This window comes from Branchiostoma floridae, chromosome 11 (assembly GCF_000003815.2).
Source record: "Branchiostoma floridae strain S238N-H82 chromosome 11, Bfl_VNyyK, whole genome shotgun sequence".
In the NCBI taxonomy this organism is placed as follows: domain Eukaryota; kingdom Metazoa; phylum Chordata; class Leptocardii; order Amphioxiformes; family Branchiostomatidae; genus Branchiostoma; species Branchiostoma floridae.
Genome location: NC_049989.1, coordinates 3,398,425 through 3,418,393, shown reverse-complemented (window position 1 = coordinate 3,418,393; position 19,969 = coordinate 3,398,425). Strand labels below are relative to the sequence as shown.

Here is a 19,969-nt window from a genome sequence, read left to right as displayed (position 1 = left end):
TTCCTATTGGACATCTGAAATTGTCTTCATTCATAGTTAGAGTATAAAAGACCTGTTTCTTGCAGATCACTTCAGTGTCACTGACGAAGGAAAGTGGATTCTTTCCGAAACGTCTGACCGTTTCAAAACCATATCCAGTTGCTTGAGTAACTATTTTTGGCGTATCTTATTACCTGGATGTCTAACCTACATCAACGCAGTTAGGTATCACTTTACTGACTAAAACTGTTTTGTCCAGGTCTGAAGTACCTCCACTCTGCAGGCATCTTACACAGGGACATCAAGCCTGGGAACCTGCTGGTCAACAGTAACTGTATTCTTAAGGTAATCAAACTTTCCCAAACTGTCTGTGTTATTACTTTGAGTTCCTGCCCTGTCTGCAGCTAAACAACGGCCAGGGGGCCGATAAAATCTGGTCACTATAGACTGGATTGTTACTGCTTGTGACAATTGGAAAAATCCTCTAAGGGCAAGGGACCACCAGAACATTTTTTCAGTGCTTTTAATTTGCGGTTAAAACAATTCTGTGTAGGCATGATGCATTGGCTTTGCAAATGCATATTTGCGGTGTTGTGACTTCACTACAAAAACCGTGAAAATAAAATCACTACGCAAGTTTCATGATAGACAGTATGCATGCCTGCTTTTGGGGAAGTCACTTTATTGATCATTTGCTTGACCCCATTTTCCTTGACTGAGACCAATCATGGCCAGGTTGGTGGATTGCCGTGTAATTTTGAATTATTTTTCCTTTGTTCAATACCTGCCTTTGGGGGCTCCTTAATTGATATATACCAATCAACTTCTTCCAACGGAGACTGTGACATGCGGTTGGGAACACTTGAGGCCCGAGAAGGGGTTGTACGCTAACCCTCACTAGGTTGCAGTAGCCTGCAACAGGAAGGTTGAAAGGGAAGAGTTTTAGTTTTACATGCACATGGCAACTCTGTTGATGATGGTTGGGACTGTAGGAACTACCCATCCCCTCAGCAAGTGAAATTATTTAAGAGTAAAACGTCTCATCAATTGATGCATGGAGGATGATAATGATCAGTCTGGAAGTTACAGATTTAAGTAAGGGATTCTAATGTTAAAAAATAGAAGTTGTAATTTTTTGGTTGTGGAAGTAAGCAATATCTGTGTTTTACACCTGGAATGTTACTGTAACTCACTTTGTCTTCTTGGTACCAAACTTTCACGTTCTGAGAAACTTGTTCTTGGAATGTTCATGTTGGCGGCAGGTGCGTGTAAAAAAAGTTGACGATTTATTTGTTATCGATAATGATAAGGCATCCCAGTAAAAACCATGAACATGAAAGTATGATTAAAAAATCAGGAATTACAGTATTCTGTATATCAATTTTCAGATTTGCGACTTTGGGCTGGCGCGGACGGAGGAGCCCGACGAGTACAAGCACATGACGCAGGAGGTCGTGACCCAGTACTACCGCTCGCCCGAGCTCCTGATGGGGACCAAACACTACAGCCAGTCCATCGATGTTTGGTCGGTGGGGTGCATCTTCGCCGAGCTGCTGGGACGACGCATCCTGTTCCAAGCACAGAGTCCCATCCAGCAGGTGCGGTCTCGCTGTCATGGTAATAGTGTAACCAAAACAACAAATAATAATATGTAGACGTAATGTGATGTGATAGATCTCTCACATTTAGAAGTTGGAAGGCTCTGAGCAATGCTGTTCCAAGCACAGAGTCCCATCCAGCAGGTGTGGTCTTGCTGTCATAGTCATAGTGTAACCAAAACAACAAATAATAATATGTAGACGTAATGTGATGTGATAGATCTCTCACATTTAGAAGTTGGAAGGCTCTGAGCAATGCTGTTCCAAGCACAGAGTCCCATCCAGCAGGTGCGGTCTTCCTGTCATAGTAACAGCATAAAGACCGTAGTAACCCAATAACAATACTGTAGACATACCAGAGTGATGCAAATTTATGATATTAAGTGGTAAGATTTCTGAACAAAGCTGCTGGGACAATGCATCCTGTTCCAAGCACAGAGTCCCATCCAGCAGGCGTGGACTTGCTGTGATGGTAACAGTGTTACCATAGTAACCAATCTCAATGTGGTGGACAAGCCAGAGTGATGCAGACTTAGGATATTAGGTTGTAAGATTTATGAACAAAATTGCAATCAGGTTTGGCTAAGTTGGATTATTGGAATGTCGTCAGTAACAACTGTTCATCTAGTTCATCACCCTTCAAGGGCCATCCTGCATCAAAGTTACACATTTTCTAATTGCTCTAGTTTTAAGACTGCCAGTCCAATTACTAGTACTCTGGATGAGAACGTTTTCCCTGCCATATGTTATGTGTGACATCTGACCTTTGGATGTTGCTAGGGCAAGGGCGAGCCATCAGTAAAACATTCTTCCTGAAAACATAACCCAGAATGACACTTTAAGGAATACTTACTTTGTTTATTTGTCTATTGGAATTCATCACAAAGTGATGGGGAGGGCAAAACAGGTCTGAACAACCTTTACAAGTTGCCCTCCCTCACATAAAAATAACATCAACAACGTACAGTACAATAACATTTTAGTAACAACACATGAAATACAATACATGTATGATAGGAAGGTAAACCCACTGGACAGAGCCGCATGGAAACGGGGTGTGAAGACTAGCCGACTGCTGCCTACCCCTGCATCACGGTTCCCAGCAGCAAAAATCAAACATTAGATAGTGAGCGAATGTAAGGCATAATCTGGATACTAATATACCTGACTTCTGCCATCTTCCCTTAGCTGGAGCTGATCACAGACTTGCTGGGGACTCCGTCGTTGGAAGACATGAGGACTGCTTGTGACGGAGCCAAGGCCCACATGCTTCGGCAGGCCCACAAGCCGCCGGCCCTGGCCTCCCTGTACACCCTGTCCAGTCAGGCCACCCACGAAGCTGTGCACCTCCTCTGTAGGATGCTGGTCTTCAACCCAGTAAGTTAGAGAACGAAAGACTCAAAATGATGCCTACAAAAGTTAATAATAAATCATATTTATCATACTCTTATGGAGGGCATTCTGCCACCCACGAAGCTGTGCACCTCACCTCCTCTGTAGGATGCTGGTCTTCAACCCAGTAAGTTGGAGAACAAAGACTCAAAATGAGTCTTTTATTAGTCTTAATCTGTATCCATTGTATTTTTATGTCTGGGCGAGGGCTAGTAAAGGTGCCATCGCCTGTTCCTCACCACTTCCACTCAAGTGGTGAATTTTGATAAACAAATAACAAACAAGGAGACACCTAAAAAAAAATTATAGTAGATCACATTTATTATTACTCTTATGGAGGGCATTCTGTCAGTTTTCCACAAGTGATTTGTTACAATACTCTCTTCACGCACCCAAGAAAGAAACTCCCTTTGTGCAGAAAGAAGCTGGCTGAAGTATAAGCATATTGCAACATGATTTCTAGAATCATATTTGTGTAACCTTGGAGGCTTAGCCAAACCTTGCTATATGCATCCCCACCCCTTTTAGTCCATTCTCTGATCCAGAATGATGCCTACAAACAGATACTAGTCCTGGAGTAAAAACATACACAACCTCATTCACATGATAGAATCCGTTCTACTGAAAAGCTACCTTCTGCAGTGACCAAATTAAAAACCAAATGAATGTAGTTTTACAAGATTGGATTAAAGCCAGTAGATTAATGCATTTCCCTCCTTCCCAGGACAAGCGTATATCGTGTGCCGACGCCCTGACCCACCCGTACCTGGACGAGGGACGTCTGCGCTACCACACATGCATGTGCAAATGCTGCTATAACACCCCTCAGGGGCGCCAGTATACCTCAGACTTCGAGCCTATCTCTCGCCAGCTGTTTGACTGCACATGGGAGGACAGCCTGCACTCCGTACATATGGTCAAAGGTGAGACGCAAAAAAAAAACCCTCAGAAACAGGCATTATAAAGAATTAAAAAAAGCAGTTACTCAAGCAACTGGACATGATTTTGGAAAAATTCAAAATCATATCCAGTTGCTTGAGTAACTGCTATCCTATTCCCTGGATGTCTAATCTTCATCAAGTTGTTTAAAAGAATAATATATATTAGTTGTTTCTTGAATAGGAAGGTGAAAGCGTTTGTTTGGGTGACAAATGTTGTGCAAGTGACCATAGGATAGAGGGTTTAAATCAGGGCTGTTTTCCAGGACCCATCCTTCTGTTCCGAAAATTTGCATGTTCAAGTTGTTGGGACGGAATATAATTTTACCATATCCGTCCCAATAGACAAAAATGACATGTTTAACCAGGAAAATCAACAACATGGGCTCCCAAACAATGAGTGGGACAGACAAAGACTTAAAGCTGGAGACAGTCCTGGTATAGACATGATTTATTTACTATGATAATTGCTAACAAACCCAGAGCTTTTAAGGCCTTTGTAGAGACTCCTAGTGACATACGAAGAACGTGAAGTTTTAAGCCCTTTGAAAGCACTTTAAGTTTCATTGTCTGTTTAGAATTCAAACCCAAAAGAAACAGCATATAACAAACTAGTCTTGCCAAATAGATGAAGCTCAAAAAGGAGCATAGAAATTAATCCTGTGTGTTATGATAAGTGAATTGTCATGCAGTGATGTTTGTTGTGGTCTGTCAGTTAACATGCCTGTTTTTCCTTGTCATTTGCAGAGGAACTGCACAGGTTCATAGGTGAACGACAACGTGGAAACAAGGTGCCTCTGTGTATCAACCCCCAATCAGCAGCCTTCAAGAGTTTTGCCACGTACGTACCTTACTAGATGCCTGCAACCTATAGCTTTATGACATGCTCTTCTGTAGGCGTAGGTTAATGCTTAAAAAATACTGACCGTTAAATAGCAACAGCCTTGAGAAAAAGGAGTGCTGTGATAGGAAAATGAAGAAACAACGATTTTCAACCAAAAGAAAGAAGAAAACGAGGCTGTTGAAGCTGAAGTAGACATCAGATCCCCCTGGGAAGTAAACACAGTACTGCAGCACTGCAAGAGAAGTAGTATCATGGTGTAGCCCCTATAGCAAGTTTCGTTGTAGCAAAAGTCATCGACACAATTTCTAAGGCAGCATTGCCTACATGATAAAGCTAAAAAGAACCTTAGAGAAGTAGAATCTTGACCAACCTGACTGGATATAACTTTGGTTTTGTAAAAGGTTTCATGGCATCCTTTTCTCGAAAAATACACTCTCTTGACATACATTATGTATATTAAGAAATTACATAAAAAAATTTCTGTAGCAGCGTTATAAGAAAAACGTTTATTTTTTTAAGATTATAGCCAGTTTTTTTGTTGTTTTAACAAATGACACTGTCCTTTGTTGGAATTCTTTGAATGGCCAATACAGCTGGTGTGATGTTAGGGTCCTGTCACCTTGTTTGTGTGTTAACCATGATCGCTCTAAGTACTTTGCAAAATCTCAAGTTAAGTACTATTGCAATACCTAAAAGTTCTTGATTAGTTAATTCTAAAGGGATGAACAATTGTTGACTATTTTATATTTTTCAGGTAGATTTTGCTTTTTACCATCGCTTTTTTTCGTGTTTAACTCCAACGTTGATATTTTGCAGATGCAATACACCCTGGTTTTCATGATGTCTGCCTGCTTTGAAAAAAATTTCCAACTCCCCCTCCCCCCCTTTGCCGCAAACATTCCCTCATTTTGCTTCTCCTAAGTTGAATGCAAAGACCGCCACAGCTGTAGCCCTCAATGGAGGAAGCATTCTTCCCACCACTCTTTCAAAAGTTGTTGACAAAACATTTTGTTTGGTTGCAGCTTGAAGACCAGATGATCAACACGGGCAAGATTTTCGGTGTGTTGTAGAAACATTCTATCTTGTCTAGCACCATGTGTGAAAGTCCTGGGCTGGAACTGTTCTGTGATCGGTTGCTTTATTGTTCCTCCATGTTTGCCCTGTGTCTATGTCGTACTTCTTGCCAAATTGCTCCTTCCGGATTTTTTCAGCTGCGAAAATTGCTATGTAAAAATGAAGAACTTTTTACTTTTACAGTAAGAAAAAAGTATGGATGGTTGCAAAAAGGTGACAGGACTTGACATGTCTGTGTCTATGTCGTAATTCTTGCCAAAATGAAGATTTTCATTCAGATTTTTTCACCTGCGAAAATTGTCATGCAAAAATGAAAAAGTTACTTTTTCAGTAAAAAAATATGGACGGTTGCAAAAAAGGTGACAGGACTTTACATCGCTCTGTGATATTTTGTCAGTTCTTCTGTATTGTAATGATCTTGTAGCTATTGTTTCTAAGCCATACATTTCCTCCGGATGGATAGGTTGCCCCCCCTCCCTCGCCCCAAGGATTTGACAACTGTAACCACCTTGAGAGAGCATTTAACTTAACTGACTATCACAAGTGGCCATATGTTTTCAAGTAGAAAGAAGCAGAATGTAGAAATGTACAAAACTTTCAGTAGCTATGATAGCAAGTAGGCGTAGCTCCCTTCAGTGTTGGGACTTGTCTTCTGGGTTAGCAGCAGTGGTCTTCCATTTAGACAACTGGGCCTTGGCACAATTTTCAGCTCAGATAACAATATCTCAGGATATTATTCTCCTAATGGATTTAGCAGTTTGTCTTTTTTTTTAGCATATTTGACAGTTGGGAATCTGTAGAAAGAAGAAAAATGTGTAAAAAAAAAAGCTGCCGAATACTAGTACTCCAACAAGCTTGACTGATGCATCTGCTTGGAGATTATCAGAATGCTGCTCATTCCTATACCCTACCCAACAAGGTTCTCTATTTAACTCACACCACAGAAAGCCTGCATGGACTCGTGATCCTTCCTTTGCAGGAGGCACAGTCTCTCCTAATTGTACTTGTCTTGCTGCCACAAAAAGAACAATTCTGTACAATGTTCATTTTAAAGGATAAGATCCACACATGTTCTGATTTTCACCTGTTCCAGGTTGACAAATCAAAGATGAAACAGGTTTTTTTATAAAACACTCCATTGCAAAGTGAGCTGAATCATTTCACAACGTAATGTGAAATGAAAGAAAGATCTTGTGAAGAGTTGTACAAGAATGTGAATTTGTTATGACCATCTCTGAGTGATTTTGTACTGAATGATACATTCTCTGAAGTCCCTCTGAAGTCAGGTTTTCAGTGGAAGTAGGCTGGGTGTTTTTGGGAAGTGCATTAAAACAAATGATAAGGCCAATGTTGCATATCAGCTGTCTCACCTTTGTCAATGTTGCTGTTTTGCTTTGTAAGGTTGACTATACAGGACTTTTGACTATACTGTGCATTTGATCTGCTTCTCCATTGCAGTAAGGTATCACTATTGATTCTTTTTGTTTGTTCAGTCAGTACCACACTTGTGACATGTAGTTTCCTTGAAACTCACAATTTCTTTGTCTTGCCGAAACCCTGACAGTAAGATTAATCAAATTCAAAACACAGTTCATGGGAAGAGAGTAGAAATGAGCAAAACTCCTGTGTAACCAATCATTCATCTTTTTTATGTCAAGCCTGCAGCACCCAATACATGTATGTTGTGCAGTATTTTTGATAGATTGAGTTATGTTGATGTCCCAGTAAGAAGTATGTTGTGTTGCCCATCCAGGTCCTCAGTTGCCCAGCCGGCAGAACTTCCGCCATCACCAGTAGCCTGGGAGTGACGCATCCCCCTGCACTCAATGTGGAACAGTCCAGCCCAGCATCACATGCCCCCCTCCCACCCCTACCCACATGCTTCCATTGGAACACAGTGCCAACCACCATGCCCAAACATCAACCATGATGATCAACTCTCCTTTATGGAAGTCACTTAATAGAAATTTTAGATGAGGTATTAGAACTATTACCTGCTAAGCATTGTATATATCCCTTTTCCCATGTTGTTGTAATGCCACAGACATGTGCCTGTGTAAAATTGGTAGGAGAGAAAGAGATGATAGTTATCAGAAAGGTGGCTGTATCCTCTTTCTCAGATCAGGACCATCATACTCTTTTTTAGACTGATTTGACCCAACTGCCGAATCTAGCTACAGGCATGGGTACGTTTGCAGTAAGACTTTATGAAACATTTCCCATATTTGCTGAAGATTGAAGAAGATTGACCAGAAACCAGACAGATGTGGGCAAACTGAAGTGACGACATGTTGCAGTGCAGAGATGTGTACAAACCAGCTAGGAACGTTCAAACACGAGCCAGGAGGCACACGTCTGCAGCAAACTGTGTTGCGCTGACATGTCATCTTTGTTTTCTCGATTTCAAATGGTGCTTTAAATTGAGATAGTCAGATTTTTTTCTGTTTGTATGTAAACCATGACTGTATTGTAACAGCCATTGGGGTTATTCTGTCGGAAGTACAGCCCCATTTGTAAGTTATTGTAAGTTAGCCTTGAGGTAGTTTTTTTATCAATGCACCTTGTGGTGGCAATTTTTAGAGGGAGTGAGTTCCCAATGCAGGGTATGGTGCAAACTGAGTCGTAATCATGCTACAATAGCCCACATCTTTTGCAAAACAACTGAACTGTGAAGAAAAAATGTTGTCAAAGCTACGTTACATTGTACAAAAGTCTTGATTAGCAAGGTCAGTTGTAATTCTCAAGCACCAGAGTATTATATGCTAGAATGTACATTTGAACACAAAAACAGGAACTAGTGCTTCATGGGTTTGCCTTTGTACAAGAACAAATGCTCAGTGTTCTTTGCATGTCTGAGAGCAGGTATACATGGACCACTAAACACTTTGGTTGTCCTATTGCTAAGGTGTTGTAATCTGATACCCCTGACATGGCCGCTACAGTCTGAGAACTTGACTGCTCACATGATCAAAAGAGATGGGTTACGTTGTGCAACACGTTGCCAGTATTTTGAGACCAACATAAACGTGACATACTCAAATGTCACTTCCTAAAATGGTGGCAACGAAAGCTGCCATTTTACATGGCTCTTGTGGAGTGTTCATATTGGACATATGCACTACTTTGGAGCACAGCAGTCATGCACAGGGGTATCAGATGAATTACTGGAAACATAGGGAACTCCACATAATCTATTTCTTCATGTTATCTGATGTGACTGCAACATAGAGCCATCTGGATTGTGAGAAGAGCCATGCCTATTGCCAACCCTAAACTATGCATGTGTTCCTCCCCTCTTACAAACAACCTTGCACAAAGAAACAGCCAGTGAAAGATATTGTACAAAGTTATGCTTCTTTTTAAGCAATAAGGTATGGGAATATCCTGCCCCAGTAGAGATGATGTTCTTCTGCCATGTAGATAGGACTAAAATGTACATCCAAATAGGCAGGAGAAGGGATGTTCTTAGACTTTACTCTCTTAGCATTGAACCAGTGTTACTAGCATGTTGTAGATGTTACAGTACCATTATAGTTGTCACATAAACACCTGTAAATTCCTCGTGAAGTGTGATAGTGTTTAGCTAGGCTGATGCTTTTATTTCTTTGTTAGATTTTATAAATGCAGCACATAGTTGTGAAATGGCACACTGTTTGTGTCTTTTTAGAGCTGCCACCTTGTTTTTGATACCTGTCTCATGTAACCTTAGCACTAACAAGTTGATGTTTGTACAGTAGATCTATCAATGAAAAGATCAGCAGAAAATATTTCCTGTGAAAAAAATGAATACAATCGGTGATGATAGTTGTTGGTATAGGAAAATCAGTGCAAGAACAAAAATGTCCAATTTCTGCCAACCTGTGGTCAGTTGCAATGATCATGGTGTTTGGTCAGTAGCTGTACAAATGCTTGAGCCACCGAACTGGTGGGTAGCAAGTGTGTGGACTTAATTTATTTATTGTGGACATGTCCAGATAGGGCATTAGTGGCAGTTGTCTTTGTCATAAATATTCTCAGCCAGGGCGATGCCATTGAGACCCAGGTAGCTGTGACCATGTAGTGCTGGCATCAGGCTTGTAAATGTTCAGGGGACTGTACAGATTGAAGTAAAATTTTAAATGTGTCTCAACTGTGGTGTGTGTATCATTCTTTGCTTGAAAGGAGACTAGTCGCTAGGAAGTTTCCCAACTACGCTGGATACAGTGACAAACATTTGCCAGGCGAGTCTGCCGCCATAGGGTTTTATTTGCATTTACTCTGCATACTCCCTTGGGCAATTGTTCACCCTTTTTGCAGAATTCCACTATCCATACTCCCTAAGTAAATTATTCTCCAAGTTATTCCATACCTGGTAAAAATTGCTAACTCTGGGTACTAAATTTAATTTTCACTAGAGTGAAGTGAGAACATTTGTGCCTTTCCCAATGGGACAATGCCGAAGCATATCATGGGATCGAGAGTTGGAGACAATTTTTCTTCTTGTTTCATACGATTATGCCATTGTTGCTCTGCAACAAAATTAGAACGTGTATTATTGGGGCTCGAAAAACCTTTACTACTTCTACATTGTACATCCATTTCATTATCAGATTGATGCCTGATCATCATCTATTCTGCAAACAGCATGAGAACATATCAAAAGCTGGCAAAGGAGCGTAGCCGATGCCAGCTACACTCCGCATCTTTTGATACTTTCTTTAATATGCTACCGTATGATATGCATGCTTGCAAATAAGTCATCGTAAGAAGTAAGACCGACAAGAACCTCCCAAACCAGCGTCATCGAGCCTGGTATATAGCCTTGCTTACTTTGGTCACCGAGCTTTCGGCAGGGGACCAAGACTGGATTCCATGCTAGCGACATCCTACTGACCCAGTTTTTGCTCTGCCTGCATGATCCTGAGTAATGGACTAATGGCAGCATCAATCCTACCTTCACCGTGATGCACACATGTCCCGGATGATGAGAAGTATATGGTGCTTCCATGGCCCAGGGGACACATTCGGGGATATCCCAGTCCATTATTCTGTCCTACAACGTTAAAACCACCGTGGATAGCTAAACGTAGAACGTAGCCGTCCTAGATGCGGATGGCGTTTATTTTTGGCAAGGTGATGATTTGCGATTACATTGCTAGGTAATGCATTAGAGATCATTAGATTTAGAGGATCTGGTCCATTTTGGAAATCGCAAATCACCGCTCCTCGACCGCGCACATAGTCATAGAAGGTCTATGACGGAGGCTAAAGATGTGTCCCATAAATTTGCAGAGATGCTCACAGTAGATCAATGATCTCACCATAGATAAAGGATGACTAAGGAATGCCATTTTCCTTGACTTCCAGTGTGACAATACTCTTCAGGAAGATATACAACTTACAGAGGATTTCTTCTGACGTTATAGTCAGTGTGTAATGTTTGTGTTTTTTTTTACTTTGCCCCAAGGACTTCGTTACATTAGAAAAAGAACATCTAAAAACGATTCAATGTCTACAACTGGACAAGATTATTGTTAGGCATTTCGAGTGACATCTATTAATCTTTTTTTTTGGGGGGGGGGGGGTCAGTAGAACGCTGAAGTATGATAGACGTCTAGTGACGCTGGAGAAGGTCGATGAACGTCTCTCGTAATGTCCAGACGAAACGTCCAAATTTTGATTTATTTAGTAGAGATTGAATCGTATTTAGATACTGTTTACCTTAAATCCTGGTAAACGACATTCAAAGACTATTCCAAGAGGAGTCTAACTCTCATAAACATAAAAAAGAAGGTTGCCCAAAACCCGCAGCCATGAAGAGAGCGCTCCTGCAGTCTTTAGTCGAAAACGTCTGTGTATCACCAAGCCGGGTTCGATGCCATGATTTTATAAGTCAGAACTGCGAATTTAATGAGTATCATATCATATACTATGCTGCCGGGCCTCAGCTGTTGTTCAGCAGTCAGTTCCTTAGACGTCAAATTCGTCGTTCAAAGATGATTGTGGACAACACAACACTTTTGGTGGTGACGATCAGTTGCACGGAAAACGGACGTTTGACGATGAGAACGTTCACGTAGTGCTCATGACTACATGACGCAACCAATTTTCAAAGGTTCATGAACAACTCTGAAAATGTCCGTCCATAAACAAACGAAGGATGCGAAGCTTCTGGTAGTTTTCTTGTTCAAGAACTGGAACTAAGCGGAACACGAAAGGGAAAAAGTTCAACACACATCTCTACATATCTGATGAAATATCTCACCGTGAATATCTCACTGCATACCAAAAGCTAGATGGCGGAACAGTCGGCCTACAGAGGTGATAACGGCCCCAAATGTTAACGTCTTCAAGTCAAGTCTTCACCTAGTACTACAAACCACTGGCCCATCCACAAAGCCATGATGTACTCTCCAAGCAGAGGTTGAGTCGCGTAGATATAGTAGTAGTTCGTATTGTTGTCTGTACGGACCCCCCTGCTTTTTTTACATTGTTTTGTTTTTTTTTTTTTTCCTTTCTTTTTTTTTTAGTGTTTTTTTTTTTTCGATTTATTTTTTTTTTTTTAACTTTCTTTTTGTGGTTTTTTTTAATTTTTCCACACACCATCCTAAAAAACAAACTATCTCCTCTAAAACCTTTAATATTTCTCAAAATTTTTAACAAAAATCATTTTAAACATTTGTTTTCTTATTTCAACATTTCCAACCAAAAAACAAAACTAAAACTCAAATTTTCCCTAAATTTCCTTATCAAAAACTAAAATTTTCCAAAAATCATATCAAAAAAATTTTTCCTAATTTCCACCATATTTAATCAATATTTTATCTCAAATATTTATTCATAACCAAAATTAATTCTCCAAACACCCCGATTACATCCTTATAAACTCCGCAAATTTAATCCTCTCCTATTGAAATCTTCACCTACAATTACAACCCACTTCCCTCTTCAAAAAGCCCAACATCTTCTCCCCAACCACAAGTTCACTCAAATAAATATATTATTAATCCCAAAAATTACACAAAAGCTCCTGTATAATTTTTCCGACTACTACTATATCTAGCTACGCGACTCAACCTCTGCTTGGAGAGTAGGCATGATGATGATCAACTGAATGAGCGACCCAAACTGACCAAAAGCTCCTACCTAGCCAGCTAGTACCTGACCTACTCCACTCCACTCTACTCTAAAAGTCTCCGGTGGACTTGGTATACACATTGCCTAGGAACGTCTCAGTTCACAAACAATTCCCTACTTATCTTCTGTGACGTAGATATTCATGATTGTAGTTAAACTGGGCGTTCTACAACGTTGTCGTTCACTCACGGGCGCTCCTTCAGTTGAGCATCAGCCTGTGATGTTGGCCTTTGTGGATGGTCCAGTGCTTTGTAGTTGAAGACTACAGGGTGGGACTCCATATGCTTGTCAAATATTGACTAGACGGTGCTAACATTCGGGGACTTGATTACCTTTTCCGACCGTCTGTTCCGCGTGCTAGCTTTTGGTCTACAATAACAACGCTTACGTTGTTCGAAGCGTAGTGGGTGAACAATACTACAACAATGTGATAGAACGTCACAGCCAATACAATCCGCGTATTGTTTGTGGCCACCAATCAAATACAAGCAAGTCATCAACCAGTTCTGACGCCACAGTTGTCGTCAAGCAGCAAAAATTTAAGACAATTGTAGATATGTCCTTTTCAACATTTTAGCAAGGACGTTATAACGTCGTTGGCTTTAGCAAGGGATCTGCATATTGGACGTACTTCAGTTAAGAGGATGATTTGCCTTTCCGGAGGTTTCGTTCGGGACTGCCGAGTATCTACTTTGATCCGAGGCTCAACTGCCGGAGGAACTATATACTAGTATATATAGAAGATGTGTTTGGAGTTTAAAGCTGACATGTACGGTAGTACTTTCAAGTTTAATAGTAACAAGACAGGGGAACATTCATCAATGGGGGGTTCAACTAAACAACCGTCCTAACTGATGATATTTAACTGCACAGAGTGTCACATATCGAAGTGACTCGCAGATATTAGGGTAAACAGTGTTTCCTGGGTGAAAGTCGGGCTTCTCTGGCAGACTCTTAGTCTTACCAATGAACAGTTGAGTGGAAGGCCAAAGGTGTGTGAAAACGGATGGATGGTGATGTCCACGTGTCATACGTATATCCTAAACTTTTCATTGCGTACAGTATGATGGTGTATACGTGAATGTAGGTGACGCTTCTCCAGACGGATATGTGACCGATGCGAAGTGAACAGAAACTTTTTGAACGTGAAGTTTGAACTATGACTTTAGCAATGCTTGTTGTGAGGTAAATGTAGAATTTGAAGTCACCAATTAGCAAAGACAAAGGTTCTGCCAGCGTAACATATTTGGCTAGAAATAACGTAGAAGCTGTGGATGGATTGTGGCGATATTTGGCATTCGGGTAGGTCTTTGGAAGACTGACCCGCACCGGGCTTATGGTGTTCGGCTACTCTCCAAGCAGAGGTTAGACTCCGGCTGTTTTTTACAGCCGTTTTTATCGGGCTTTCTATTTTGTCATTTTTCTTGAAGTCCGCCAGCCAAAGTTAGGTTTTGACACAGCAAGATAAAATACAAAATAGAAAGCCTGATAAAAACGACTAAAAAAACATTAAAAACACAGCCGGAGCCTAACCTCTGCTTGGAGAGTAGTGTTCGGCTACAATGGTCCATTGTTAATATTGTGTATGTACTGAAGGGTGAGCCTTTGTATCATATCTGTGTTATAAGATATAAATGTCGGATATCATTTTCCCTCAGAATGCTAAAACCCCATTTAGTTAAGTGGACATAATTGAAAAATGTTTTTGAGAGATAGCTCATTGTCTACTTGTTTATTACTCCATATTCTGTGTTGTAACATTGGAAACATCATAAAACTGAAAGACTTATTCGCAAAAACTACAAAGGCTTTTGAACATTTCTTATTCTTGCTGGAAGTTAACATTGCTTACTAAAGCTCAGTGCCTATAGTAGACTCTGAGGTACAATGTGGCAAAATTCTTATGATGTAGTACTTAGTTGATAGCTTATAGCATGAACAAGATCACATACGTAAAGCTACTTGTACCTATACAATTCGATACAGCCCCATTGGCGATGAGAACACACAACAGCTAGGTATCCATCAGGTGTCAGCGCAATTCCCTGGTGGCATCCTCTCTTCACTGTGGCCACAGTTCTCTGGTACATGCCGTCAGGGTCAAATACCTGCAGATGGCCGTTATCACGGTTTATTACAATGATGTTACCTGCCGGATCTACTCTTATCCCTGTTGGGCATTCGAGCTCTCCCTCATTCTGACCCTGTTTACCAAAACTGAACTTCAGCTTTCCCTCAAGGTCAAACACAAACACTTTATGAGCCCGGCAATCGGTTACATAGAACCGATCACGTGACTCATCCACTGCTATGAACCATGGGTACTGTAACTGCCCCTTGCCAATCTCCCGGATGAAGCTCCCATCAGGCTTCAGGAGGAGACATGACTTCTGCTGCTTGTCCGCCACCACCATGCGGCCGTCCTTCAGAACTGCAACTCCAGTCGGATTCCGTAAACAGTCAAGTCTTAAGGTCTTGAAAAGTATTGTATCATGTGAGTATACCCTGATCGCTTGGCCAGTGCTAAGGAATGTCACAACAAACTGTCTATTGGAGTCAATATCAATACCCCATGGGCACTTACCATCTACTAGGAAACACCGACAAGAATCACCATTTGTGTTGAATGTCTTAATTCGTCGCAACCCTGCCTCCACCACTGCAATTTCACCATTGATGCTCACTGCTATATCTGTTGGATTGCAAAGCCCCCATGTTCCAATGGTTACAACTGGGGCGTGACTACTCTGCACTCTGACGTCATACGGGTACATTGTCAAAGACCGGCCATTGATCTTGACCTCTAACTTATGGTTTCCTGTGACCTCAGGTGTGTAGGAGATTTCCCACAATCCCATGCCTGTCTCCTGTAGCTGTGTTGGTATCGCTTGGCCCAAGGGGTCCGTCAGGGTGGCTGTGACATCATCTTTATCGACAGAACAACGATGCCCGTTTTTCCCAATCGTATAGAGTAGAGCGATGCTTGAAAACGCAACAACGGCTGGTTTTCTTTTAACTACACATTTGGATGCATCAACTCTCCCTGTGTGTTGTACTTGTACACACCCTGCCCTGGCCACATCATCTCTGAAGTCCGCCACAGCCATCCCCTCCGAGAACACAACTTGACTCGGTCTGGCTGTCAGGTCGGTTGGCATTGCCAGCAGCTCTTCCACCCTCTGTCGAGCTTGACCCTCGGCTTCGATGACGTGCACGTCACTGCCGTGTTCCAAGGATTGTTTACAGAACTCAGCCGCGCTTTTCAATCCTGCCAATTCAAACTCTATCACTTCTATCTGGGTTTCCATGCATTTTCCAGCCTCCTTGCGGCGTGAGTCAATTTCTGTGATGACTTCTTCTTTTCTGTCTTGAAGCATGGCCATCAGATGATCAAAATATGCTGTGGCCTGTTCAATCGCTGTGTCTGCCGATGTTGACAACTCAGATAATCCCATCTTGACTTCATTCAGTGCAGCCCGAACAAATTTTTCTCGCGGTTTGACTTTTGCTTTTTGTTTTTGTAGTTCTTCTTTCTTTTTCACAGCGATGGAGCTGATTTCTACAGGATTGTGCTTATCGCCTGGTCGGTGCTCGACAACCGTACAGGAGACACAGACCAAAGTCTGACAAGGATCACAGTAGAAAGTTAAGATTTGGTCTTCGTGCTTTGGGCAGAAGGCTTTGGGCTGAAAGCTGCCACCTTCAGAATCAGATGCCTCCAGGTTCTGCTCGTCAAAGTCAGCGGACTTTTTAATGTTGCTCGCCATGGCTTTATCAGAATTTTTTCAAAAGAATCCGGTAACGTCTTGTACTGTGTCAAACTCTTCAACGCGTTACCGATGTGAAACTTGATTGCGATAGTTCTTGGAAGTAGTTTCAGAAGGTTGATGTCACGTAACCTGGGGCAACCGTTAAACGTGAATGACTTTTGCACGCTTGTTTTTTGTCTTCGCTATTGGCTGTTGCTTTGTCTTGCGGGCACACAAGCCTGTACATGTGGGCACCAATGGAAATCTGTATAGACGATAACGTAAAAATAGGCAAGTTCATGGTGTCATAAAATCATCCGTGAACATTCTAGGTCATAACAACACAGCAGCCAGCTATCACAAGAGTCCAAAAGTCTGATCAAATTAAAAAATGCCAACCTGAGCAAAACTTGTCGCAGCTCAAATATACCGCCATCTTGGCTTCTGCATGACGTCAATTTAGGGACTCACCACTTGAAGTTAGGGGTCAGCACAGGTCTAAAAGAATGAACAAAAACCTTGTTTTTTTTGCCTTATTACAAATCTGAAACTCTGCACCCTACACTGTCTCACCAATTTGAAATATAGCATTTTCCTGCTACAAGTCGAAATATATATGCTAAAATACGAATTGTGCCTTCTGCGGCTGCGTCAATTGGGTTGCCCCCGTTACTTTAATACAGTCCTGGGGGCAAATATCGATCAGTGCTACTAAAGGTTGGGGTGGGTACCGGTACAGAAAATTGAACCTGGACCTTATTTAGATTGTGAAACTAGTGAATGCACAATACCGCTTCGCTACAAAGAAATCTGTTTGACGGTGGACTGTTTGAGTCCCACTGGCGTTTTACAAGGTTAACTGCCACTATACGATTGACTGTAAAACTTGGTAGAGACTACAATGAACTGTAACAGTTAGTCTACTTTAGTACTTAGCTCTTGTTATTTTCTTCAATCTGTAATACCCAAACTTGTGAATTTCTGCCGATCAACCTCTTCTTTTTCTAATAGGTCCACCATCCGATGTATCGAATCTTTTAACAGGTCCGGTTTTCCTGAAGAAAAAAAACAACGGTTTTGTACCTGTACGGTATACGTACCGGTACCCAGCCGTAGTGCTAGGGCATATCCGCGTGATGCTCTTTTTTTTAGGTTGATTGTATACGATAAAATGTTCATCTTTGAACTGAGTTCACGTTTTAAATCTTTCTCCCTAGAAGCTGTGCCAAACGCTAGTTTTTGTCTAGTTTTGTGTAGGTGTAGATGTAGATGTAATTTTTTTGTACTTTATTGCTTAGATCTTCGACCTTCTCAAAAATGGCTGCCGCAAAACCGTTGCATATAGCATAATGTCGCATATAACTCGAACAAGGGGTCCCGTTGACCGTTAGGAAATTTCTGATCGTACGACAATGACATATGCCAAAGTCGTCCGTCTGATTGTGATCAATGACAATGATGATGTTTATAAAATTAATCATGTAAAATTAATCGCCCAGTAACTTTTATGCCTATAACATGAAATTACATTGAAAAAACAACGACATTCAAATCGTATCCACAAGTGAACGATAAGACATGTTTAGATAAAAAGGAGGCAATTCATTTAAAGCCACGCCGATGAAGGTTAGACATCCAGGAAGTAAGATACATATCAATTCATAGTTAGGATAAACCTGTTCTATAACTAGATCTCTTTTGCATATCAATTCACAGCTAAGATATGATAAATCTCTCCAGCAAGATTTCAGTGTAACTGACTAAAGACGCCGGATGGCTGTCTGAAACGTCTGGCCGTTTCCAAAAATCATGTCCAGTTGGTTGAGTAACTGCTTTTTAGCGTCTGAACGGTGCACACCCAGCTTATTTGGGGTCTCAATTTGCGGCTGCGCACCCTCAAGTCGAGAGCCAGTCTCTTCCAGGAAATACATCTGAAGCAGAAAAGCCGCCGGTATGGGAAAGATTTTTCACGTAAAAAAAATATGAAAAAAAAATGGAATTTTGACCTGAAATTCAACCCATCACCTATAGTTTAATTATGAAAATGGCTGACATTATCGGAAAGAAATTACACATAGGATTATTGAAGCCAAAAATAAAGAAAATCGCAACCCTGAGATTTTTACAATAACGCGCGAGGGCTTATAAGACAAACCAACTTAAACCCATTTTTGGCAAAACTTAATTCGTCAATCTACCATTGGTAAAATATGGCTAGCATACCCGATAGCCCATTTTTTAAACAAATGGCAAATTGTGAATCTATTATTACTATCCAAATGAAATAAAGTAAATAATCCAGTCCTCGTTTAGTTGTGTTCTCTCTGGTTGAATCATGCAACATTGCGTAACTCCGAAACTGCACCAATCAGGGCTTTAATACCTTTATGTACCAGGCTTGTCAGATCAGAGAATGGTACAGTGTGCTTCTAGCGACAATGTTATGTACTACAGATGTTAGCCAATGCCAATGGCAATTTGAGCATAAGCCTGGTAGAGAAGCCTTTTTTTGTACAGGGTGGTCCCCAAGTTGGTGGTTAAGACCAGATCTAGTAGATGCACTTATACGTAAAGCATTGATCTTCTTATTTGATGTATAGGGTCAAGCACGTACGCGTTTATGACCAAACTCCTTCATTAAGGATTTAAGCAATTGCTTTTGAGCGGCCGGATGATCCACGTTACACATGCCAACGATAATCGTGTTACTGTTAGAATAGACTTACGCCCTTTGTACACGCCGGACATCGCCATACCTGGAGTGCTGACAAGTATTAGGGAAGAAACGTAGTCAAGTCGTGATTTGTACGATGATCGAACCTATACTTTTTAAAGTTGACCACGTGGTGCAACAACGGATGGCGAACTGTAGTGTCCGTTTGGATATCTTCTTGACTTCGATAAAGATACCGATTAGAGTCTGGTTTAAAGGTAGGAATTTCAAATTTCTAACTTATATCAATAGTTTGATAGTTTGATTTGAAATGGGAGACCACTGTATGACATTCCTAACATTTTGATGATGGGAATCTCTGACCGGTAGAATACTATTAGATGAATGATTATGCCAAATCGCAATCTCTACCCTGAGGGACATATTGAAAGAAAGCATTCTCATTAGCAAATATATATCTCTTCATTTATTTGATGTTGTATTTAAGTTCATCAAACAGACAGATCGTTTTAGCTGAACCTTATTTGATTATTTCTAAGTTTGTTTATCAGCCATATGTCACTCTGTTGTTTGATTCCTTGTTTATTTTCATGTAGTTATGTCTT

The 19,969-nt window shown here is 41.0% G+C and overlaps 2 protein-coding genes across 3 annotated transcripts in view; one reads left to right on the top strand and one right to left on the bottom strand.

Annotated features, from left to right (window-relative positions):
• The window catches only part of LOC118425717 (serine/threonine-protein kinase NLK-like), a 28,695-nt gene extending 18,741 nt beyond the window's left edge, over nucleotides 1-9,954 (top strand). The window contains exons 5-11 of one of the 2 annotated variants that reach the window (XM_035834764.1): nucleotides 239-324; nucleotides 1,368-1,577; nucleotides 2,766-2,954; nucleotides 3,694-3,892; nucleotides 4,655-4,748; nucleotides 5,774-5,810; nucleotides 7,579-9,954. In XM_035834764.1, coding sequence (XP_035690657.1) covers nucleotides 239-324; nucleotides 1,368-1,577; nucleotides 2,766-2,954; nucleotides 3,694-3,892; nucleotides 4,655-4,748; nucleotides 5,774-5,789 — 794 coding nt within the window. In that variant the 3' untranslated portion in view covers nucleotides 5,790-5,810; nucleotides 7,579-9,954. The remainder of the gene's footprint in view (nucleotides 1-238; nucleotides 325-1,367; nucleotides 1,578-2,765; nucleotides 2,955-3,693; nucleotides 3,893-4,654; nucleotides 4,749-5,773; nucleotides 5,811-7,578) is intronic. The other variant, XM_035834763.1, reaches the window with a different exon arrangement.
• Nucleotides 9,955-14,655: 4,701 nt separating this feature from the next.
• Nucleotides 14,656-17,202, bottom strand: LOC118425702 (tripartite motif-containing protein 2-like). Its single transcript, XM_035834742.1, has 2 exons — nucleotides 17,090-17,202; nucleotides 14,656-16,955 (listed from the first exon to the last, which is right to left on the bottom strand). Exon 2 carries the CDS (start codon nucleotides 16,706-16,708, stop codon nucleotides 14,900-14,902), a length of 1,809 nt encoding a protein of 602 aa, XP_035690635.1. The 5' UTR covers nucleotides 16,709-16,955; nucleotides 17,090-17,202; the 3' UTR covers nucleotides 14,656-14,899.
• Between the last annotated feature and the right edge of the window lie 2,767 nt (nucleotides 17,203-19,969).